At 41.6% G+C, this 26,200-nt stretch overlaps 1 protein-coding gene across 1 annotated transcript in view; it reads right to left on the bottom strand.

Annotated features, from left to right (window-relative positions):
• Window positions 1-26,200, bottom strand: part of LOC144820226 (alcohol dehydrogenase 1-like) — a 274,811-nt gene that overhangs the window by 188,751 nt on the left and 59,860 nt on the right. Inside the window, exon 4 of the mRNA XM_078677828.1 lies at window positions 13,914-14,055. Within this exon, the coding sequence (XP_078533954.1) occupies window positions 13,914-14,055 (142 nt within the window). The remainder of the gene's footprint in view (window positions 1-13,913; window positions 14,056-26,200) is intronic.

The following is a 26,200-nucleotide window of genomic DNA, read 5'->3' on the forward strand; positions in this document are numbered from 1 at the left end:
ATTTTTAAAACTAATGTTTTCATATACTAATACGTGTTTATTCTCTCTGAGGGCAGATAGGCAAGTGAAATTGCATAACTGCAGCCCGGTACTGTGAAATTGTTTATTCATAGTTAGTAAGTTGTAGTAACTACTACTTTTCAGTAACCTAACCATCCATTTAGCAAACAACTTCATGCATGCAGTGCACTTCCTTTATGTCCCTTAAAAGATTTATCGATATCTTTGTATCCAAAGATTTGTTTTTCTTCATTTGTTGTTTGTGCATGCTGTGTTTATTTTCCTCTCTCCACAAAACGTTCCCAAAAACCCCCATTCCCATCCAATTTTCTAACCCTAACCCTCTTCCCCCGGGCTGTGTGGTTTTCATTGAGGTGTGACAGACTAAATGAAAACAATAATTCCACACACTTGCTGGGGTGGAAGGTCAAAGCAACAGAAAATCAATTTCAAGGCTGGTGAAGGAATCCAAGGATATATTCTTATTCTTATTCTGCTTGATACACACCCATGAGTATTTGCAAATCAAATCAGAATTTCATGTGCGCCACCGAGTGGATTCATCATCAACAACATCCTCCTCCTACACGTGATGGCTGCTGTGTACTTCACTTTCAGTACTATTTCTTGTAGTAGCCATGCTCCACGCAACTAGTAGTTATATTTTGAATACTTTAGCATTGCTTAGGCTATAATTTATGGCACTGTTCTTGTGTACTGTACTATCTATACTACTGTTCTAATGCTTCGCTCAGGCCACTCAATGTTTCATTTCCTTTTTATTCATATGCTGCTACTGCCAGTGTGTACTACTTCTACTACCACCACAACGATGACATTTCATCCGTCCAGGATTCCATAGCCAACCTTAAACGCCATTTGCCATGCAGCCAGCCCTGTGCCTAGCAATATTCTCAAACACGAATCACAGGTAAGATAAGCATTTGGGGGAGGAAGAATAATGGAGTAGGAGGAGAGGAGAGACTGATGGTAGTACTAGTAAAGTAGTAGGACAATTGAATTCACTAACTCTGTCAGTGGCACTTTTGTACAAATGTGGGCGATTAGACAATTTGAATCAACCAACCAGTTAAGTTTCAGGAAAACAAATGTACAATTAACCCCCCGAAGACCCGACCCAGCCCCCTCCCTAACCCCGACCAATGTCCATGAAATCAGGCCCCAAAAGTCCAAAAACCCCAACGCCCAATTCCCCCCCCCAAAGTCTTTAAAAAATTCAACGTTCCAGGATGATGCTGATAAACAAGACACATATCAGTTGGTGGAGAGCTTATTAACCCGCCTACTTGACAATGCAAGGCTTAAAGGAATGCATTGTGAACAACATTACATTTGTGCCACTATTCTGGATCCACGGTACAAAAAGGCACTAGCCAGCAATACATTCATTGCTTTTAATGAAGCAGATGTTTCAAAGTACAAACATTGGCTAGCTCTGTCAGCCACTTGGTTCGAAAAAGAGCGGCAGGAAATTGAAGGAACCGCCACAAGTACTACTGAATCAGCAGGCCATCCGGCACAGTACATAACATTTGTGGCATGTATCTATCTAACCTCCCACTTCGTCGGCCTCTGCTGTAACATTAGTGGGAGTTTCAGGAATTCTACTAGCACTATATGGATCACTATATTAGACTCAGACAGTACACCAGTCTTCTTCTTCTCTCTTGTTTAGCAAAATTGGTACGTAAACTTGTGTAAGCCGGCATAATGCCAGTGCAGTCAACTTGCACCCGAGAAAAACAGACACAAGCCATGATGACACAGACTTGCGTTACTGTTACCAGTCCAGTACATGCAGGTGTTGAAGCTCTTACTTTTCTATTATGGGGGGCACTGGCCATACTCTGTTACAAGGGCTACTGCTTAATTAATTTAACTTTCACCCTGCCCTGCCCTTGACTACTACAAAAGGAAAATGAAAAGATAAATAATATGATTATCTATCCCTTCACAGGATATTTGCTTACATATAGGATGACTTTAGGTGCTTTGTTTTTGATTGAGTGAACACCGATAGGCCACACATGAATGACAGAGTTGTAAAAAAATTATTAACAGAGGTAGTGAGTGGTCCCTGTAATCGCAGGATATATACTGTGCTTGCAAACTACTGTTACTAGTCATGGTAGTATTCTGAAAAATTACAACTTCTTTCCTCGGCTTTGCTACTCTGGCACCGACGTGCGGTGTTACATGCTCTTCAAAGTAACACTCTTCATCCAGTGACCGTCTACTCTGTCTACATACAACTATGCTATCTATGAGGAAGATACCATCCAGGCATCCATCCATTCCAAGTAAATGTCAATCATTCTTCTTAATGTCTCAACTGGACAAACCTTACTTTTTCTCACTGAAAAACAACCTTTTTATTTTATTTTGTAAACCGCCAGCCATGCTTCCGTGCTTGACTTGCATTTGATTTCGAACCACAGGATATATTGCGCACACATATAGTTTCTGTTTCACCCACTCAGGCAGTCCTCTTTTCTTTCTCCTTCCACCCATCCTTGCTTCAGCATTCAACCGGCCATGCATCAGATTCCCAGCCACCTCGGGCAGCATTCAACAACACATATCATTCTTTGCCAGTCATTCATTTTAACTCGCTCGTCCTTCCTTACACCCTTCTTTCTCTTTTCGTTCATCCCATCCATCAAGTTCATCTCTGATCTGACTTGGCTTCTCGATGAAACTTTCACAGCTGAGTGGAAGTCAAATTTAGAGGGGGCCATTGGTTACTCGTCAACTCCCGCCACTAATGCTATTGGCAATGCAAAGTCAAGGGTGACTGTCTTCTACCTGGTTGACAAAAACTTAGTTATAAATTGGTAAGTCTTCTTAACAGTAAAGTGTACTTGTACTGTACAACATATACACCCCTGCAGAGAGCCCACTCTGCAATCTCAATAAGTAAGGAATATAATAGCTTACCACTGCCCGCCACTACCGTGGCATCCCCCACAGCAGTTCCTGCTGGCTGTGGCACCGCATCTGCCCCTGGAGTGACCACCTCCTCGCTGGCACTGGTGGTGGGCTGTGCCGATGGTGTTACGCCTAGAAAATACATTTAATATTTTTAGATGCCATATACACCACTCCCTATTTTGTCTAGGAATGACAAAATATGTTACTAGTACAACATAAACAAATTTAATAATTTGTGACTCTCTAGTGTAAACTAAAAATTTCCCTTTCTTCAGGGAAGGATGTTTTTTATTGATGCTTAGCCATAACATGTGATGCTATACTTTTTGGCACAACTGATGAATGCTGGCTTTTTAACACGCACCATTTTTCTCATAACAGACAGAAGCTTCCCTTCTATGAACAAGAGCAAGATCATATGAATGTTAGTCGGAGTCGTCATCATCACCACCAAGAATTTATGTTCAGGTGAGGGGTCTCCCACAATTACTGTGTAAATCAGCCACTGTACAGTTCTCATGAGTTCACCGTTTATCTTCTATGAAGTTAATTTGAATCAATGTTTTTAATGCACAATTGAAAATTAATATACAGAGTACACACAGAGCTAATTGTTTTACTTTTAATAAAGCTTTAAAACGTACATAGACTCTGTGGTTTTTGGTCATGAGTGAGTGAGAGAAAGGGTTTGCAATTTGCAAGCATGAGTCTGTGACTCTAAGAGGTCGGGACTCTGACTCCGTAGTCTATTGTTCTGGGGTGTATAATCATTGGGGATTATCGCTGCATTCGGGAGCTAAATAATGACTCTGACACACTAGCTAGTCAGTAAGGAGATTGGGGTTCAACTTCTGTTATGACTGAGGTATGTGGAAAGTCTAACTGCGCCCATTATCACCAATGGCCAAATTTCTTGTCCATAGTTCTGTATGTGCAGAATAGTCCCTGCAACAGTAGTAGTATGTCCTCCTATCCAGTCAAAAAGTAAATTAGTATCTTATTCTTGGTGGCCATTGACATTTTATTGTTGGGAATTGTCAAAGAATAAACATTTAGAAGACTTCAATAGACATTATGGACAACCCAGAGGACGGCACTCAGTGCCTAGAGCTAGGAGTTTTGTTTTGTTTAACACCTTTTGCCAATTGTGCAAGCTTAGCTAGCTACACAGACAGACTAATAATAATCTAGTAGTAGCACAGAGAGTCATAGTAGAGGCAGGATAAGAATTTAGAAACAGTCTACAAGAAGATCAAAGACGATTTAGGAAAAAATTGAATTATGAGGAACGTTTGGAATAAATAGGTGCTGTAAAAGATAGGGAAGTATAATTAATAATATTAACAGGAAAACTTACTGGGGCCAGCAGAGGAGCCCTCGGCGGACCTATCCTGGCCTTCCTGCTCCGCCGGCGCCGCTACCTCCTCCTCTGTCCTCTTGCCCCTGGGGGGAGCTGATGTACAACATGAAAGAAAGAGACAAACATGGATGATTGTTGTCACCCAAATCAAATATTTCAAAAAAACAATAACAAATTATTTCGGGGAAATAGACAACAATTGCACAAAATGTATTGACCTACCTTATGTGGTCTACTAGGATATTAGTATTGCTGGATTCGTGGACCGTCTACTTGGAAAGTTATGTAACTCACTAAACCAACTACAAAAAGGTTCTACTAGGACTGGCAGGCAGCACTCCGCAGCACGCGAAGTGACAGACACAGTCCGTCATGATTGCAGACCACTAAAAAGTTTCCTACTAAATAACCAGTCATAATATACTCAAACTATCAATCCACCACCACTATCTCTACTTAGTGGCAGGAGTACAAAGGAAGGACTGGACTAGCATTACGCAGTTCTGTAAAGTACACTCATACATATCACTCAGGCCAAATGAGCACAAAATTGAAAACAAGTAAGCATAGTAGCACCGCCAGTGAGCAGATGAGCACCTGCAATCACAGAAGCTTTTGAAACATAATTTACCTGCAATGTAATCAGCAGCATTCTTGCTCTTTGGAAAAAACAAATATGTGCAATATCATAACACAGAGCATGAGAAAACCAAGTAGTAATTAAATAGCTACTAGCTACTAGTACTCACCAAGCCCAGGGATCTCGACGCCAAGCAGGTCTTGTTCCCGGTCCAGGATGTCGGACCACCGGTGCGTCGCCTGGTTGTAGGTGCGCCGGACCCAAGACTCCCGATACATGGCCCGGCACACCTTACCCCATTTCTGGCGACGCTCCCAGAGCCCGTAACCGGTACCGGGCCTGCCGCCTGCCGCAACAGTCTTAGGGAGGTGGCGCTGGACAAAGAAAACCAGTGCAGCCACCTCCACCGCGCTGAAGATCTCCCGGGCAGTTACTGCCTCCCCACTTAAGCGCCCGCAAGGGAGCCAGCTACGGAGTGCGGGACCCTTCACCTTCAGGTTTTTGCCGGTTCCATTTGCCATGGTCCTGGACAGTTAAAGGAAAATAAAATAGGAAAGAATAGGGAAAAAGTAAATAAAAGAAAAGAGAGTTAAAAAAAGTAGTTTTAAAGTAACCAAAAGTAGAAAAAAACACAAAATATAGAGATACAAAAATAAAGAGATAGATAATCAGTAAAAATGATTTTTAAAAAGTTCAAACAAACAAAGGATTACAAAGATTAAAAGAGGATTGAAAAAGCATGCCCAGAACCATAGCAATGAATGAAAAACAACATGGCCGCGCCATTGCAACCACGTGGGTAAGTTTGCGCGATATTTCCCCCGCGAGCATACAAAAACAGACACAACATGCAATTGCGCTCCGCACGTAGGAAATGCACAACGCAAGCATGCAACTAGCGCCCGGAAACGGAAATACGCAACACGAACAAGATGGCCGTGCCCATGTACGACCGCATGGGTAACTTCGCAGTAGCCGTGCTGAAAAAAACCCGCGAACACGCAAAAATAAAAAAATCTGCAAATTCGCACAAATTTGCGGATTTTGAGGCCCACGAATTCACTTAAGCGCAAATTCGCGTACCGCGAATTCCCACATTTCGCCCATACTTAGTCTCTCAAGGGCTCACAAGCATGGTCGCTGGCGCACTCCTCAGCAAGTGTAGGGGGCCCTACGTTATCCGGAGCGCCGAAGAAGTACAGGCTGCCATTGCCTCTCTCCATGCTCGTCGCTGGCTTCCTGATGCGGAGGGCCGATTCAGTGCAGGACCTCAGGCAGCACCTCAGAGCGACCCAGCACACTTCAAGGTGGTAGGTGCAGAAGCTCCAGATGTTCTCCGTTACCCAAGTGTACTGGCCCCCACAGCCGTCTCCGCAGCACCAGTGTCACTCAGCTGGAAGCCCACCTGTGGCTCAGAGGCTAGCCAGCACCGTAGTCCGAGTAGGTCTCAGGGGCCTACAGGCATGGTAGCTGGTGCACCCCCCAGCCAGCGTAGGCTGCCGTACCTGGCCCCTAGGGCTGAGGTGATGCAGGCTGCTGTTGCTTCACTCTGCGATCGTTGCCAGCTTCCCCCGATGCAGAAGGGCTGTATCAGTGTGGGACCTCTGGCAGTGCTTCAGAGCGATCCAGCACCCAATGAGATAGCAGCTGCAGATGCTCCAGATACTCTCCATAGGCCAAGTGCCTTGGCTCCCTCAGCCCTATCTGCGGCGCCAGTGTCACATAGCCTTCAACGCACTTCCCAGCCGGTCCAGGACTTAGCCCTCGGTCGGAGCTCCGCGCAACATGATCAGTCCCAGCCTGTGATGCAGCTCTCAGCGTCCCAGTGCATACAGCGGTTTACGGGCTCCCATAAACCACCCACGTGATTGGCTCAGTTTCCGGTGCACAATAGACCATGGTAACACTGCCAGTAATCGTTCTAATGTAGGATTCCTTCTGTATTCATTTATGGCTTAACTGAGCTCTCGATTCGGGCGGCCATCTTTGGCTCAGGTAAGCTCCACCCCAACAACCAACAAAGTTCTTTCAAAATCAGGTAACAGAGAAGACAACAAATCCCACCATTGCAACGTGTTGTCAATTTTCACTAAGCAACAAAGAGAAAAAGGACAATCTTCACACTTAAACCAATGGAAGGAGGAAAACCCCACAGCTTTCCTCACACCCGGGTGGGAGCACCATTTCTTTCTGTAGTCGAGTCCTTTAATGGCGATGACATCCATCAACTAAACTTTGCAAACATTTTCCAATAGGGCAGAAGAAACACAGCCACTGGAAGAGCACAGATGGCTCCTAAAGGAATCCCACCTAGAACGGCCATATAATGACACAAGTTATGTATATATTCTGTGCATCAGTACCCTATGTCTACTGTAGGTAATCCCACATTTAATTACCATTAAGGAATAGCTGAGTCAAAAGAAAGTCACTAATGGGAAGATACCACGCATGCGTAGGGACCTCTTGTATGCCACCTATAATTACACTAAACCAAAAACTAGCATCCAGCCCACACTACATAGTGCTCTCTTACATAACACCTGCTAGCAACACATGACCTCTGTCAGCTTCCAAGTATCAACCAAGTCATGTTATGTCTGTTCACTAATCCCACGTGCTGTAGGTGCAGATAGACTTTACCTGTCCAAGAGGTAACCTATGAAAAAGCAAAGTGCCTTATTCACCTTTACTTATGTAGGATAAGGGCAAAGATCCATCCCAACAAGATAGAATCTCACAGGATTGTTGTAAATGTGACCCAATACGACAACAACCCAACAAAATGATACCTTGTCTCTGAACCCAATGATATCCAAACCGAGCTGGACAGGATGCATATAAAGGGTACTATCGCGGAGGATACTGTTTGGCCCCAGGGCTTCCCAGAGAAGAGAATCTTGAAGGTAGCCAACTCAATGCACAAACACGTCGGCTCCTGCATCCATCTATGGACCGAGGGTGGCCCTTAGCATACCTGAGGCGTTCTTCTTTAACAACAAATGGTCTCTCAACATGGAGATTCTGTGTAGGGCCATTCAGCTCGGGCATAAAAAGGGGAATGAGCCGCATGGCTAACCCATGGCAGGTAATCTGGGACACCGAGGTAGGTGGAATCACTTGGCTAAAAGGGAAAGGTCAAACCCTGATTGTATAGAAACCTACCCTTTATTCCTTATGTTTCTGAATAAAAGGAATGCCTCCAATGGGCACAAATGCCAACTGCACCGTGATATTGCACAAATACTGGATATGCAATGGGGCAACTCCATGCTTTTGGATTTCTACTGGCAATATGGCAAACATGTTCCTGGTTGGAGGGGACTGTGCCCCTTGGTGACCATGCACACACCAGCACCTGTTAAACAAAAACATAAGCTTGCTGCACCAAGCTTATGAAGCTTATGAAAAGAGAGTGTGGACTATATTGGCTGGGCCCAGTTCAAGGACATCCCAGAAGAGTTTAGATTGCTAACAAAGGCACAGCTGGAGGATAGGGATTGATACCTTTCTTTACCCTACAGACAAAAGCTAATGCTCACTGGTTGCAGATAACTAGGTGGGAAATGCTCACGATGATGAACAGCACTGAGCTCACCCTCACTTCAATCAAGGAAGAAATGCGAGCTATCCACCTCATGGTAATGCAGCAAACTGTATGTGCCAGACTTGATGACCGCCATATAGGCAGGGGTCTGAGCCAATATCGCTGCTGCCTGCTGTACTTTCATCTCAGGGTATGACATGGACAATGAACTTTGACATCCAAGTACTACATAATCTACGGAGAAGCATGCATGAAGAACGGGGTGCCTCTGAAGTGGAGTGGTTTTCAAATTGGACCTGCTGGAACCCACGATGGATCTCCGGTCTGTACAAATCACTGTTGCAAGTTGTTATTGTGTTCTTGTTGTTTTGCTGGAGTTTATAATTGGGGATCACCTGCCATTAAAAAGCAGTCCTCAAATTAGGTAGAATGCAAATAACTAGAAAAGTTGTCATAGTCAAAAGTGACCATAAGTAAGAGCCTAATAAAGCAATGGTACAAATGCAAGAGTTAGGTAGTGTAGTTGAAGAATCAACTAGAGGGGAAATGTTTAAATGGATATTGATTCGTTTTTTCTACAAAAATGAACTGTTGTCCTAATTAATAGAACCACCCAACCTAAACTTCACATCTACCTCAACATGCAAGTATGTAATAAAGCAGACCCTCCAACCTGGTGCAGGATTATTGATTGATCGGCCACAGATGGGAGGGTACATTACTTGCATGCAAACACATGGGCAGGAAACTCTTGTTCAGTCCCACAGATAGGGGCAGTGACATCACAATGATCAGGAGATCTTCCCCCAATAAAGTACACATGTCCCGAGGGGGTGTGCAGCATTTGAAAAACACCATAAATCCAGATGTCACATGAGTTTGGAACACATAGTTAATCAGAACATAGCGCACATATTGAAAATGCATTCCCCTTGCCGGACATCTAAACACATTCCCAACTGGCCACACTGTGTCCACTGTGTCCACGCAAGGTCGAGACCCACCTGTAGCAACCGTTTGACCATTAATTTATGACTCCATGGCAGCAATCAACATTTCTCAACATATATAGTGTTCCGGACACATTTATGGCTTGTTGTAAATTTATAATAGACTAACCCGAACCCAATGTAAAATGAGACATTCCTCAGACCTCATTCCTGTCACTATTCTCCTGGCTGAATTGTTTAATTAAACAAAACTGTTCCTGTTTTGCCAAATGCCTCTTGTCTTCTGTTTTTACTAAGGAATTCAAAACCAAGCACCAAAACTATGAAAATCGGCCTATTTATAAAGGAGAGTGTGCTTTGAAGGCACAAAGTATGGATGGCAGTATAATCAAAAAACAATGAGTAAGTTGCAGGAGGCAGGCATAAATACCTTATTTGACAATGTTGTTTTTTCTATCTTATCACCCAAAATACCAAGACCTTCATTAAGAGTGAGCTGTTTTTCTGATCTCCGCACAAACACGCTTCACTATAATTACTGCATCCCCACGTTTTTCCCAGGTGAATTAATGACATTGTTCCGTTTGTGTTTTGGTGCACATTTTAAAGGGTACAATTTGTATAAGCATGATCACACCTTCTAAATTGCGTTCTCCTGGATATTTGATTTCAACAGAGAAGATATTTATTGCATCTCTGGCTGGGCTCCTTGTAATGAGCCCCCAAATCTCCAACCCCAAGTGTTCTAGAAGCAGTGGCACCTGGCAGGTCATGTGGTGGCATGACGGGGGGCAGGGAGACAAAAATGTAAATAAAAAAAACATCTTTTGCCAGCTGCCCTCTCTCTCCTTCAGTCTCTTCATACACCACCTTCTCCTCTGCTTCGGTAGCGTAAGGAAGCAGGATGCACACAGGCTCTCTCCCCTAAGGCAATCATAACGCTGCAATGCAGCATTGTGATTGGTCTGAAGCACCGTGGTTCGGCTCTCAGACAGGGAATGAGAGGCTGGGCATGTTCCTTACCAGGTTGTGCATAACAACCTGGTGGGAAACTTGCAAAGTGCGCATGACTGTTTGGCCGGCCCAAAAGGGCTGGCCAAGCAGTCATGAGCACTTGGAGTGTGCAAACCAGTCCTCCCCTTTTCCCCAGCAACGTCCCACCTTAACCCAGCTCGTAGTGAAAAATAGAATGATATTAACGAGGTTAATATATATTTTTTGTTTCCGCTGCACTGCTCCTAAAGCAGTGAGTAGATGCTCCTCTGCATTAGCAGTGGAGACGTTCCTCTGCATTAGCGGAGGATCAGCCACTGTCTAGAAGATTGCAACCTAAACTGATAAAAAGAAAGAAAGCCATGACCCAACCACCTCATCATAAGTGCTCTTCGTAGTTTTTGGTGATCATTGGAGTGTTTGCCAAATCTTACTCTGCTACACCATTGAAGCTGAAAAAGTCAAAATATAAATTACTCACCAGAAACAAGGACTCTGATCACAGACAGTGTCTATGGAAAGTTCTCTACACTCTACTGCACATCTCAAATGCACAAAGTAGAGCCAACGATAAGAGACGCTGGCCCAGTTGGCAACACTGTTTATGACTATAACCCCATGTTTTAGAGCTGAAAATGGCTACATTCAGGCCAGTCAGGTGTACACAATATGAATCATGACACGCATAACTGGTTAAACTACTCCATATTTCTCAACCAAGAAAGGAGCAAAACCAGGGAAAAGATGCAGTGTGAGTTTGTGAAAGCTAACAAATGGATATATATGTAAGCATTCATTAAAACTATTCAAACCCTTTCACATCCTGCAAATGGTCAGATAGATATTCTAGTAAAGGGCTTCAGTAAATTTCCTTAAACTTTTGGCAGGGAAACACATTTCCACCAAAACTACTGTGGGTTAGGGAAAAGGGAAAAAGATAAATGTGTAAATTGGTACATAGGGTTGTATTTCAACAGTGCCTAATTGGTCACTTATGTTCAATGATGCATAGGTGAAATAGCAAGGCGCAAAAATATCCATGACATTGAAAATAGCATGCCTAGAAATCAGTGCCTGGAGCAGATTCCCAAGCAGACTACAGGGACTATTTTGTCAGTTACAAAAAAAAAGTGTAAGTGTACTTTTACACTTTTTGTGAGAATCCTGCCCACTGTGCAGGTCACAGCTCTCATCTGCGCAACATTTAGTCGTTGGCGTAACTCAAATATTTGCATGTAGCGCAATCATGTGGAATGACCTAGAGAATTCTGCAAGACTGCACAGAATTACACAAGAGGAGTAAATGTGGATTTAGCAGTATTTTCTTAGCTCAAAAATTCCTCCTTGCATCCAAAATGGATGTGAGAATGCATTTTGTGCTAAGAAATATTGTTAAATGCTTGCTTGCTAAATGTGCTCTTGCAGTAGGATGTTTCCCCAAATTATTTACGGCATTTAGCAGTAGCTTCTTATGGCAAAATGGATGAGAGGATGTATTTTGCGCAAAGCAGATTGGTGCTTTTTGCAATACACAAACTGCACCAAGAGCAGCTGTTCGCACTCACTAAATTCCTCTGCTAAACCCCCCCCCAAAAAAAATCTTATTGCGTGAGTGGGCATAATTATTGGTAATTCCACACTAAAAAGTAATGCAGAATAACTGAAAATACTCAAGCAAATCTCTAATTACTCCCAGACTTAGCAACATGCTTTTTGCTGGCATATATACGCTGAGTCGGCTAGGCAGGGTGATCAATTAGTTCAAAACTAAAATTGAGTCAGAATTTCATAACTTCAGCATTTAGTATTCATGAGAAAAATGTAATGTACAACTCTCTTCAAGAACAATTCCAAGTATGTGTCATGTGCAAAGCACACTTTCACCATAACGCTTCCAGGCGCTGTTCCAGATGTGAGTGCAAAAATAACCCAATGTTCCAACTTAGATTTATCATATTCCAGTCTAAATAGTCATGTCTTTAAATAGAGGCGAGACTGGAATAGGAAACTTTCAGCATGTAGGTTCAGTGTCAGCCATAAAAAAAGAAAAACTTAGTTAAGACAAAATACGAACTGTCCTGACTGAATTTGATGTTTTCAAAATTATAAATAACAATGTAGACTGTATTACATCTTTTTGGCTCAATGAAATGCTCATATTGACACGGGCCTATACCTCAGAGGTATCTGTTGTTTTGTTTTAGTGAATGTGAATGGTTTATCTGTAGTGAGAAAGATTCAGTGTGGATGTGTTGCTTAGTGGTTTATGATCTGTTTTGTCAAATTTGTATATATTTGTACATATTTTGTATATATTTTGTAAGAAAGGTCTTTGAAAAAATGAAAAAATAATCAGAAAAAATGATTTAAATAAACTAGTAACAAATGTTACATCAGACTGATATGTTTTGTTCATAACAGATCTCTGGCCATCAGACATTAAGTGAGTCCAGTACTGGCAGTTGTTTTGTTAGTTTAGTTGTATTTGGCTTAGCCTTGCTGGTTAAGAGTCAGGACCCAGTTTTGTTGTCCTTATTTTACCAATTAAGCACTGGAAGATTATATCGCCAGAACAATTCTAGGCACTATTTACTTTTTTTTACAGTCAGTGGATAAATTGCTTAAAGACAGGAGGAGTTTCTTTATGATTATAGTCCAAAGGATACATTTGATAAAATATGCATAATGGACTGTGAAAAATAAACACCAAGTCAGAAGTTGGCAAATCCATCCGTGCATCTACCTATGTCTTTGATATTGTACTCCCCTGCTTCTTCTCTAAATCTCCACAGTTCCACTGTTGCAGACTGTTTGCCAATATAACTGATGAAATAAGGAATATCGATTTTGGTCTCAACATGACTGAAGAAGCAGATGGCTGTTTTATGTATTGTCAGATAGGAACACTGACTAAGCTCTCCAACCTGAAAAAGACATTAGTGTTTCTACCCACTCAATGTTTATAGACTCAAGATCAAGAAATACTTGACCTTGAATGTGGCCTCTACATGACACTAAAAGTGTTCTCTTTGCAGTGCTTAATTTGTGCTGGTGGTTTCCAGAGCTCGGCACCAGCACTTAACTGCCAGCACCAGCTATAATGACAGGCCACCACATAGGGGTACTGTCTTTTTAATTTTGAGATGAGCACAACAACAGTTTTTATTGAGTCAATATACACTGAAAATGGATAATACCAGCCTCTCATGCCATTATTAAACCTTTCATCTGAATTGTCACACTTTTAAGAGTGCGATGGTTGGGTGTTATTTTGGTACTTCCATTGGCTGAGCTGATAGGGGTATGGGTGGTCGAGGCTGCAATGGCTTTCCATGAAGGGCCCTTGCATGTAATGTTAAAATTATGCACTGTCTCTTTCATAACTGGAAATACAACCTGGCTCTTTCAGATGTGGCATAACTGTAAGGGCATCTCTCCAGTACAATATGAACCGAACATTACGGGTAATTCTTGAAAACAATTAAACAAACGATCATGAAATTAAGTGTACTTTGGGTATGTTTCACTCACCTGGTTTAATCTCAGTCACTCCCGCCCCAACACTTTCAACAATCCCAGCTCCTTCATGGCCCAGAATTACCGGAAATGTTACCTTGTTAAGAATACCTCCAATAACATGTTGATCTGAGCGACAGATCGCAGTTGCAACAATCTACGATTAACAAAATTAAAACAATATGTAAAGTACTATAGGAATTCAACATTTTTAAATCAATGTATCCACTAAATGATTAAATGGTTGTGTATTCACAACAGCCAAAGTATGAGTGAACCTCGCTGTAGAGTTGAGGATGCAAAAAGACTAATAACTGAGGTAGTCACAGCCATTCACTCATAATGTGTTATATATTTTCAAGTTTTAATTACTTGTCTACTTTTTCAACAGTCCTGCCTTTCTTTCCATGCCTGTGGGCTTGGGTACAAATACACATCTGTAAGTTCATGTAATATGGGTTATGGTAACATCAAAAATCACAAGACCATCAGCTGACAGATGTGTCCCTGTCATTAAAACCCCTGACAGCAAAATAGGACACTATCAGAGACATGCTAGCCCCTGAAGCATATCCTACAGGAGAGACAGAGTGATATTCACAGGATAAAAACAAAAGGGTACATACAAGGTACACTAATCTTGAAGCAACAGAACAGGCTCTATGAATGAAAGCAAATCTAGATCTTTATGATGAGCGAAGAAACCATGGGGATTTTTCAAGCATTTGTACAGGCAAAATTTGATTAAAGATTAGGACACATACCGCGTCTAATTGCCAAACTTTTAACAACTTTCTGCTGCTAAATCTTACAAATGGCTCATCTAGAAAGCTAATGGTGTGTACTTATCAGATAATTATGAGAACTGGTTTAATCCTAAAATGATGGATGCAGTGCTACCAGTGATCACCCTCAGTGCTTCTCCTGGTTGACAGAGCAGGGATGCTGCTGATAGAAGGCTCCTGTGTTGATAAAATGAGTGGCCAGCTCTGCAGGTATGCTGGAACTTTTTTCCAGTAGGCCTTGAGAATAATGTAAAATGATTATGCTCCAGGCAGCCATATAGAACCAATGAAGCTGTTTTGCAGCTGATTTTAGGATGGTCGAATGTATCTAGGTTTCTGCACATCTTAATTTTTTAGTCTCTTGAGCCTGTTACTCAAATTCTTTGGCAAGTTTTTGTAAATCATATTACTGTAGTGAATCCATCGCCAAAGTAGGCAATATTTTAAAGGAGTTTTAAACAAAGTTGCAATCTGATTGTTTTGACCATGCTGATAATTTAAAGGGTAAACAGACATAATATCAACTACAAAATATCGAATGGGCATAATATCGAGTACAAAATATAGGCTGGACAAAATATCGAATGGACAGAATATAGACATCAAAAATAACGTTTTGAAGGTAAGTAATGTAATATCGAATGTTAAAAATATAGAAAGTTAAAATATCGAAGTATATAATATAGGTTATTAAAATTATGGAATTTTTAATAATATCGAATTTTTTATAGTGTTTTTTATGTTATTGTATGTGTGAAAAGTGTGTATTTAGGATGTTTAATTTATTTTAATTAATGAATTTTGTTTTATTAATTTTTGCGTAATTTAATTCCGTAGCGGGTTGTGGGTTTATAGGGGAATAGGGTGGGAAGTAATTTATTTATAATGAATTAAATATGTAAATTTATTTATTGGTAATCATTTTTAATTAATTGTTAATTTATATTTGGTAATTAATTACATTTTAATTGGCAATTAATTTTAATTAATTGATTAATTGCTAATTATGTTAATTTTACTAATTTATTTTCTGTAGCGGGTTGTGGGTTTATAGGGGAATTGGGTGGGAAGAAATTTATTTATAATTAATTAAATATGTAAAGTTATTTATTGGTATTTATTTAGAATTCATTGTTAATTAATTTTTCATGGGTAATTAGTTCAATTTTAATTGCCAATTAATTATATTTAATTGATTAATTGCTAATTATGTTAATTTTACTAATTCATTTTCTGTAGCGGGTTGTGGGTTTATAGGGGAATAGGGTGGGAAGTAATTTATTTATCATTAATTAAATAATTCAATTTATGGAATTGTATTTAATTTGAATTCATTGTTAATTAATTTTAAATTGTTAAATAATTAATTGTTAATTTGTAATTAATTTGTATTAATAGGTAACTAATTGTAATAATTAATTTTAATATGTAATTTTAATTGATTAATTATTATATGATATTAAATTGGTAATTACTTTTAATTAATTTTTTATAGATATTAATTTATATATTTTTAAATAATATATGAAGTATTTACTTTCCCTACTGTTGCACTCTCTGGAGTGGGAATAGTAATTTTAACCCCTACGCTATCCAATGCTCTCCCTACTGTTGGACTCTTTGGAGTGGGAATAGTAATTTTAACCCCTACGCTATCCAATGCTTTCCCTACTGTTGCACTCTTTGGAGTGGGAATAGTAATTTTAACCCCTACGCTATCCAACGTTGTCCCTACTGTTGCACTCTTTGGAGTTGGAATAGTAATTTTTACCCCTACGCTATCCAACACTTTCCCTACTGTTGCACTCTTTGGAGTTGGAATAGTAATTTTTACCCCTACGCTATCCAACGCTTTCCCTACTGTTGCATCCACTGGAGTGGGAATAGTAATTTTTACCCCTACGCTATCCAACGCTTTTCCTACTGTTGCACCCACTGGAGTGGGAATAGTAATTTTTACCTCTACGCTATCCAACGCTTTCCCTACTGTTGCACTCACTGGAGTGGGAATAGTAATTTTTACCCCCACGCTATCCAACGCTTTCCCTACTGTTGCACCCACTGGAGTGGGAATAGTAATCTTTACCCCTACACTATCCAATGCTTTCCCTACTGTTGCACTCTTTGGAGTGGGAATAGTCATTTTTACCCTTACGCGATCCAACGCTCTCCCTACTGTTGCACTCTTTGGAGTTGGAATAGTAATTTTTACCCCTACGCTATCCCACGCTTTCCCTACTGTTGCACCCACTGGAGTGGGAATAGTAATTTTTACCCCTACGCTATCCAACACTTTCCCTACTGTTGCACTCACTGGAGTGGGAATAGTAATTTTTACCCCTACGCTATCCAACGCTTTCCCTACTGTTGCACTCACTGGAGTGGGAATAGTAATTTTTACCCCTACGCTATCCAACACTTTCCCTACTGTTGCACTCTTTGGAGTGGGAATAGTAATTTTTTACCCCTACGCCATCCAACGCTTTCCCTACTGTTGCACTCTTTGGAGTTGGAATTGTAATTTGTACCCCTATGCTATCCAACGCTTTCCCTACTGTTGCACCCACTGGAGTGGGAATAGTAATTTTTACCCCTACGCTATCCAACGCTTTCCCTACTGTTGCACTCACTGGAGTGGGAATAGTAATGTTTACCCCTACGCTATCCAACGCTTTCCCTACTGTTGCACTCACTGGAGTGGGAATAGTAATGTTTACCCCTACGCTATGCAACACTTTCCCTACTGTTGCACTCTTTGGAGTGGGAATAGTAATTTTTACCCCTACGCTATCCAACGCTTTCCCTACTGTTGCACTCTTTGGAGTTGGAATAGTAATTTTTACCCCTATGCTATCCAACGCTTTCCCTACTGTTGCACCCACTGGAGTGGGAATAGTAATTTTTACCCCTACGCTATCCAACGCTTTCCCTACTGTTGCACTCACTGGAGTGGGAATAGTAATGTTTACCCCTACGCCATCCAACGCTTTCCCTACTGTTGCACTCATTGGAGTGGGAATAGTAATTTTTACCCCTACGCTATCCAACGCTTTCCCTACTGTTGCACTCACTGAAGTGGGAATAGTAATGTGTACGCTTACGCTATCCAACGCTTACCCTACTGTTGCATTTTTTGATGTGGGAATAGTAATTGTTACACTTCCGCTATCGTACAGTAATAATATTAGATATTATTTAATTATATTATGTTACTATATATATATATGTTTTAACAAATATGATTGTAAGTTTTTTTTATAACTTTTATTAATTATTTAATTATTATAAGGTAATGTAAGTATTTTTAAGTATATTTTAGTTATTAATTTTTAATATTAATTTAATTTAACATTGTTTTGAATAAAGTCGATATTTTTATAAACTATATTTATGTAAACGATATTTTTTACTCGATATTTTTGTACTTACCTGTTTGTAGATACAAACTCGATATTCTGTCTGTCGATATTTTATCGCCGACATTTTTGCTAGTCGATATTATGTCCCTCGATATTATGTCGGTGATCCAATTTAAAGGACGAATTAGAGGTTTGCTGCAACAGTGATCTTCAGGTTTTTGTTGCCTGTGTGAGGTCCTAGTCTGGAAGGCCAAGTGAAAAGGTAAAAAGTAAGTGCTGTGTCCTCCAAGGATGAACATTTCCGTTTTGCCACAGTTTTAGCAATGGAAGCTTTTCCTCACTCAATATTGGACAAGTAGAGATGTGGTTAAAGCCCTCAGAATTGTTGTCTAGAAGGATGCAGATTTGTGTACCTTCTGCACACACATGGAAGAGTATTGTTTGGATGGAAAAGTCCTGTGCGTGATAAAAGACATGTACCAATGCCCTTAGTGCACATCTGTACTGTTTTCTGGAACCCTAATGCTGATTTTTGTTGTCATAGGCAAATACGGATCATGAGTGTCCGCCATGACATAGTCCTGTCTCACGGATTGCAGTCTTTTTGGACCAGGAAGGCACCCAAAGTGTTACCCTCAAAGTGATGAAAGGCTACCGTCTAAACCAAGAGTTAAGCAGCATGAGCACCGTGATGGTAACATACTGTGTAGTGATCAGTAGGAGTGAACAAGTCCTTATTTACCCTATGTCACTGGACTGATGCCTACAGGCTCACTCACCCTTGGCCTACATCAGGTGTATATAGGGTGCTGCACAGAGCAGGAGTGGTAACTCTGTGCTAGATGTACCTGTGTCCTGGAAGGGTACAGTACAGGACTAGAGCAGTGTTGTACAGTAAAATCATGGTTGGTGCATGTGCTGAGTGAATGAGTGTATGTATGCCTGCAAGGAATACATTACCTGAGAGATGTAGTGCTGTGCAATGCACATGAAGAGTGAAGTGTTGTGCAGCACATGCATGATGAGTGTATGTTCTGGCAGTGTGTGTTTACAAGTAGCACACCATGGCACAATAGAGAAAGAATACAGTACTAAGTAGTGCACACAGAGGTATTGTGTGTGCTGGATATAAGTGAGCCTGGGTGGCGCAATACATGCAGGCGACAGTACTGGACACTATGTGTGTTGTGTATGTACACTGAGTGCAGGGTTCAATTTTGAGAAGTGCAGGCCTGCTTGGTGAAAACATGAGGAATAGAGAAATTCCCCCTGACAAATTTGTGTATTGCTACATTACTGTGAGATGGGTAGGACACACTGGAGGAAGGAAGAGAGAGACTGCCCTCGTACACTTTTAAAAGGTGCTCCTCAATTCAGTTGTAGATCACAAGGAAGGTACTTGGACACATCTCAGGAAGGAGATGGGATTGATAAGGGAATCATAAAGAGTAAGCCTGGAAGCCCACGATTAACCATTTGAAACACATATCACTGTGGCTAACATCCAAGTGTGAACTCTAGTTACTCCCATGGCCTGTGTTGGGGGACTATCAGCTTCGGAGTCTGTTCTGCTGTGACAGACTTTCAAGAGGAAGTAGAGAGAACATTGTACATGTCAAAAGAAGAAAAACTCCAACATAAAACTACAAAGACCCAGACCCTAAATAACATTTGGGGGCATATTATCAAGGGGGTTTATCTCTGCTTTTTTGGCCAAGAAATGGAGATAAAATTATCTCCCTATTACCTAGCTGTCGCTAACACCAGTTAGCGACAGCTAGTAGGAGATAGCGACCATCTTGGGCCCCGCTTTGCATGTCAGTGAAATTTATCACTAATGACATGCAAAGTGGGCGTGCCAAGATGTTAGCCACTGGAAACAGTCGCTAACATCGCTATCTCCTATTACCAACTTTTGGAGATATTCGCGCAAAGCACGAATATCTCCAAAAGCTAACACCTGCCCCTGAGCAGTTCTTAGCCATGTTATCCAATGGTAGGTGGATAACATGGCTAAGAGCATTAGCTCGGTAATGCATGAATATCGCTGACTTTTCAGCGATATTCATGCATTACTGCCAATTTTTATCGCTTAGGAGATAAACCTTGATAATAGCAAGGTTCCTAAGCGATAAAAAATCGCCGCAGGCCGGCGATAAAAATATTGCCGCTAAGCCAACATAGCGATAATTATCGCTAGTTGTTGGTAATATGCCCCTTGGTGTCTAGAAATGGACTATAAGAAGGAGAGGATAAGAACCCAAAATTGGTCACCTACCAAGGATCCAGAAGCACTGTGTGAGAAGGAGAATCTCTGCAAGACCTCTGCCTGTGACCAGGACTGGGGACCAAGGCCTGCTAGACTCCCTGTTGGGTGAGATGCCATCACCCAGGAAAACCATGACCACCTGCCCTGGAGCCTGGTGCACCACCACCAGCCTGCTTTACAAGACAAATGTGCCCTGTGAGGAAGAGGAGAGAATTGGAGGAGTGAGGTCCTGAAAGCAGCCTTACAGAGAGGACTCCTGGTGCAAGGTGCGGGGAGATAGCTGGTCACCAATCAGATCATTGCCCATGTGCAGGAGTGATTTGGTGAAAATATCTGTCAGCATTCCCGTTGCTCAATCTGGCTCTGGGACTGAGCTAGGAGCTTCTCCGATTGCTCATGGGGCTAGAGGCACTGCATGAGAGAGGGAGAACCTGCCCCTGCCAGGTGCTTCTACGTGTACAGTGAGCAGCCCTACTCCTCCAAATAGAACCAGTGCTTGAAGGTGCCCATAGACAGGTCACCTGCTAAATGCTTCAGTATTGATGGAGTGGGTAAGACTTAAAATGGGCCTCTCCAGCTGTTGGGACTCATTGCTAAAGTTGCTGCAGCACCATAGACACTTTTGATTATTTCCTAAAGAGTCAAAGGGGACTATTGAATAAGGCCTACTAGTAAGCATTTCCTGAATGTGGCCAACAGTAAATGGGGACCAACCCCAACCATATTGCAAGGAAGAGGGCCGTCCAGTGATTTGGCAGATGAACACTAGAGCCCTGACTTCAAGGATGATTGTGTTGTTGCTTAAGAGTGCTGTCTTTGAATGTGTAGAGAAATATAACACTTCTTTCAAATAAAAGCAAAAAATTGATTGGCCATTAATGTATTGCTAATACTAAATGCACTTTGAGATGTGTTCACTACCCTGTATCTATACTTCCCTCCCACAGGAAGCCTTTGACTGGTTGTCCACAGCTATCACTGAGAGTTAAGTACAAAAGTTGTACTTGGCCCAGTTGCTCAGGATCCACAGTAGGACGTGCCTCAGGACATCAGGAGTAAACAACCTTAACCATCACAGTTGAGTACAGTAGCCCATGCGTACCCCGTCGCCCTTTCAAAGGGGTTCTGACATGTATTTAGTATTGAGCAAGTAGTTGAGACTGGGAAAGAGTTTGCAACTACTGTATATTGATGAACAAGAGAGGAAATTGATGTCCATTATATACAGCATCTTCCTATACATGACCAAATGTTCACTGGAATAATTGTGTGCAAAGGGGAGTGATCCTAGGTAGGCAACTATATGATTCAGAATGGGTTTTTATATCTTGAAGATATCTCTGATTCTCTGGTTCATGTGGATACTCATTCAGTTCAGTATAGTTCAGAGCATGTATCTCACTCCCTAAAAATTGAACAAGTGCTACTAGGGCATTAGTCTGGAATGTACTATGTGCATAAAAGAAAATGTCAAGCTCTACCACCTGGTACAGGGATGTCTAATCAGAATTGCATATTGGCAAGAAGTCATGAGGACACTGATAGAGGTAGCACAATAAAGTATTGTGCAACAGGAGATATGCAGCTGAACTTATAACTTTATCCATAAATTAGGACGGTCAGTCGCAAATGTCGCAAATGTATAGTTCAGTTCCTGATAATAACTACCTTACAAGTATCAATTACATGGTAATCAGAGTGGGGGGCTTTGGGGGGGCTGGGAGGACCATGCACCTTTATTTGGAAATCCAAAAGTGGCCCTTCCTGTAAAGCATACCTTTGTACATAGAATTGGAGAAATGCATAAGAAATCTAGGGGCATATTCACAACACACTTGGTAACGCAGCGCTCAGGCATTCTGAAAATGCAGGAATGTGCCGTATTATAATAATACAGCACACCCCTTCATTTCCCCTAGCGCTAGTGCTAAATTTAGCTGCCTAGCTCCAATGCCGGCACCCTTGCAGCATAGTGCAAGGGTGCCTATGTTGCTGGGAATGATTATTCAAGTGGAGGAAGGTGTCCCTTCCTGCACATAATCAGTAATGGTGATTTGCACTTCTATGTGTGCTGCAGGATGCAGCACAGATAGAAGCAGCAAAAACAAGGAGAAATTAATAATTTCTCCTCGTTGCACCAGTTTAAGAACAGGTTTTCCCCAGTCTTATTTTTGGTGCTGCCCCATATTTACGCCAGCCTTGTAAATAGGGGCAGCGTCAAAAAGCAATGGGTGTTGCGGCGGAACGCCCATGCAACACCCATTGCCCACCAATTTCATGATAAGTGCTGCGTGAATAGGGGCATTATTTACAAGGCAGCGTTAAGCCAGGTTAAGAGGCTTAATGGGGGTATCGCCACCAGAATTTTAACAAAAGTGGCGTTTTCGTGGTGATAATCTCTTGTAAATATGTCCCTTAGACAAGGTGTGGATGAAATTCTGTGCGAAATGACAAGCACCAAGGAAGTAGTAGAGCAGAACAGAATGCATGGGGTGTTTGCTGGTGGAGCCCACTGGCACTCAGTTTTTGGGAACCAGAACTTATTTTTCCTCCATAGTCTTTGGTACAGAGCAACAGAGGGAAAAATACAAAAGACGGAAGGAAGGGGAAAGAGAAAGATGGAAAAACAGTGACAAAGGGAAAATACTGAGATTAAAAAGAACCTGCAAGAGTGAGATAAATAGGCTGGAAGTATGAGATGGTTGTTTAAAGAGGTATTAGGTGAAATCAGGACTACACAGCTTTGGTATTGGGTACTCCGACCGTCAATAGTGCTGGTTCAGGAGCTTGGGAAAAAACTTGGGCCTCAGCACTTATTCTTTGACAGATTATACACTGAACATATATCACTAGCTCTCCTGCTTCCAGAAAATCTTTGTCAATCAGCACTAATAACCAGGTAAATTGAATGGGAGAGACCCTGATGATGGCACTCACCATTGCAATGCCGTTATGAGCAAGTGATTATTACTTGCATGTATGGATTCCACCACAACTAATAACCTCACTATTCTTGTTAAGCCCAATAAAGTTTTCAGTAAATTGAACCTGAGCTCAACCTCTGGTAGCTATGGCATAGAGAGGGCAAGCGTAAGCATTTAGAAGTACCAAAACAGTTACAATTCAGAAAACACAACACACTGAAAATCCCACTATAACTCATAAAAAAGAGAATATTTTACTGAAAACAATGACACAAAAAAACTAAAATCCAATATGGAAAACCAAAGATATGAATTTTTAAAGTTTTAAATAAAAAGCAGCATTGAAGAGTGCAAAGCACTAACTGTGAGCAGCTGGTTGTGCTAGATGAAAAAGCGGGCTGAAAAGCAAGTTGGATCGGACCGATGATTTGATGATGACAGCATCGATTCTATGGCTGTCCGGGTCTCCTGCTGGTTTTTCAGACGAAAATAGGTGAAATGTTTCTAAGTCCCGGCGTTCATAGTTTGGGTAGGATGAGTACACTCTAACACCAGCCAAGGGTTCCAGGACCTCAGAAACAGCACTTAGAGTCAGGACTCACCCCAACAGAAGCCACCTTCATGGTCCAGGGCAGGTCCAGTTGGAACTGGTCAGCTGGACTCTTCAGGAAAATCACAATATAAGCAAAGTGTTCCCCAAAACTAGAAACTAATATTGGAGCCCGACATGAAGGAAAAATCAAAAGAAAAGCAAAAGCAACCCACCTCCAAATATAAGCTCTCCATTTAAAGTAAAACGCAAGAATTAATAACACAAAAAGTTTGTATATATCTCTATGCTTCAATTTTCAATTCATAAACACAATTAAGAAAGCACTGACTTCAACAAAAGAGAACTGTCTCAACCTCATAAACTAAAAGACATCAAACTCACAAGTATCATGCATACCATTCATACCTTACACATCATCCTATGCCTCATTAAAATTGTGTTGTACAGTGCCCTTCAACAGATGACACCATAAATCCAGGCAAAAGTGTGAAGAATCAATCTCCCTCAAAAACTCAAGTGTAATAAAGATATAATCCAACGCATTGAAACATTCCTAGACCTGATAAAAAATTTACAGGTCTGTATATGGTATCTTTACTTGCAATTCATTACAAATGATTCTTGATATTGTCTTGATTGATTATCTTCCAATGTAGTGCTGAAGAGGCAGAAGCGCTGGTGCTGACGCCTGTTTTGGTGTAAAGTGGCCAGATGGCCACACACCTTCTTCAGGGCAAAAATAGATAGTACAACAAGAATTAAAAAACCATCAGCAAAGGAGGAGAATGAGAGAGGGGCCACTGGTTCTCTGTCTTCAAGGAAAATGTCCAGTCTTAACAATCATGAGATAGAACTAGGTTAGGTGGCTAGGCGATCGAGGTTATTGATCGCGTTCCCAACTTTCAACTGAATCCTATACAGGCTCTTCAAAACGCTTTTACCATCTACTTATTACCATTCTGCGTAGAGGTGGCCTTACAGGTGTCGGTGAAGGTTTTATTTTGGCAATAAGGGTAATGGGTAAATCAGGCCATACTATTTTGTTTTCTCCCTGAGGGCCACCTGGGTTACAAAGAACGTAACATGAAGAGACACGTAACACATTGCAAGGGAACAGCTTTGCATCCCATGTTCCTGGAGGTCTTGTGTGATTTTAAAACTTCCTGACATTTAAAGAATTATACCACTTATACCTAACTTCAACTCATAGTCATATCTGACAACCTAATACAAAATCACAAACACACCCTAAATCAACCTGTGGTCACCCTCTGGTAGCTTGGCACAGAGCAGTCAGGTTTAACTTTAGACGCAATGTGTAAAATATCTGTTCAACACTTCAAACAGTAGCACAGTGAAAACAACAAAAAGACTTCACACCAGGTTAGAATAATGGAGGTTAATTTTATAATTAGTTTAAACTAAAACGACAAAAATACAATTAGATATGAATGCTCAAAGAGGCAACTATAAAATAGAGCTTAGAAGCAATAAGTGCCAATTTACGTTATCTGGTCGCCCTGAACCAAGACAAATCCAAACGCTCAAGCCAACCATGATAGAGTGCAGTTTAGAAACAGTTCCAGGAAAGTCCAGCTGAAATTTAATTCCTCAACGATTGTGCCAGGAGTCCAGTTCGTTTGTGGGGAAGCAGGTCAACAAGAGCAAGGAGAGTGTGACTGGCGGTAGTCCATGGGGCGTGAAGAGCTTCAGGGCATCGCAAATGAATGGGCTGGAGCATCACGGTCGCAAGCGGCATTACTTGCTGTGCGAAGAGACAAGATCCATTGTGCAAAGGGCGTTGTTCTGGAGCGAACTGGCCCATTTGCAAAGAGCCCAAAAGCTTCTTTTCAGTATCCCCAAAACCACTTCTGAGGGCCGAGGACCTGAGAGTCGTCTCTTGGGGGTCAGGAGCTCATTGCATACGGGTCCAGGAGCAGTGAGGAGCCTATTATGTCCCGAAGGTTCAGATCAGGAGGCCATTACACAAGCCCTTAGTGTTAGTCTGAATCCTATGTTCAAGTTGAGTTCTAGGTCCAGTTCTTTCTCTCAGGTAAGAGGGAAGCTGACAGCAGGTCGGCACAGGTAGGCAGGAGTTCTTTCAGAGCTGCAGTCCAGAAGAGTGACAGTCCTTCAGCAACACAGCATTCCTTCTTCTTGTCAGAGTATCTACAGGTCCAGAAGAGTACTGAAGTCATGGTGTCAAAGGTCCAATACATATGCCCAGTGGTGCCCGTGACTGGGGGAGACATTAAAGGAGGGCTTTGAAATACACAGAGGCCCTCTCTTCCTGCCCTCTCTCCAGACTCACTACAGGTGGGTGTGCAGACTTTTGTGCATGGACAGGACACAACCTATTCAGGTGCAAGTGCAAAGCTATGCCCAGCTCCTCCCTCCCTTCTCACAGGATGG

The sequence above is a fragment of the Lissotriton helveticus genome, chromosome 2_1 (genome assembly GCF_964261635.1).
Source record: "Lissotriton helveticus chromosome 2_1, aLisHel1.1, whole genome shotgun sequence".
In the NCBI taxonomy this organism is placed as follows: Eukaryota; Metazoa; Chordata; class Amphibia; order Caudata; family Salamandridae; genus Lissotriton; species Lissotriton helveticus.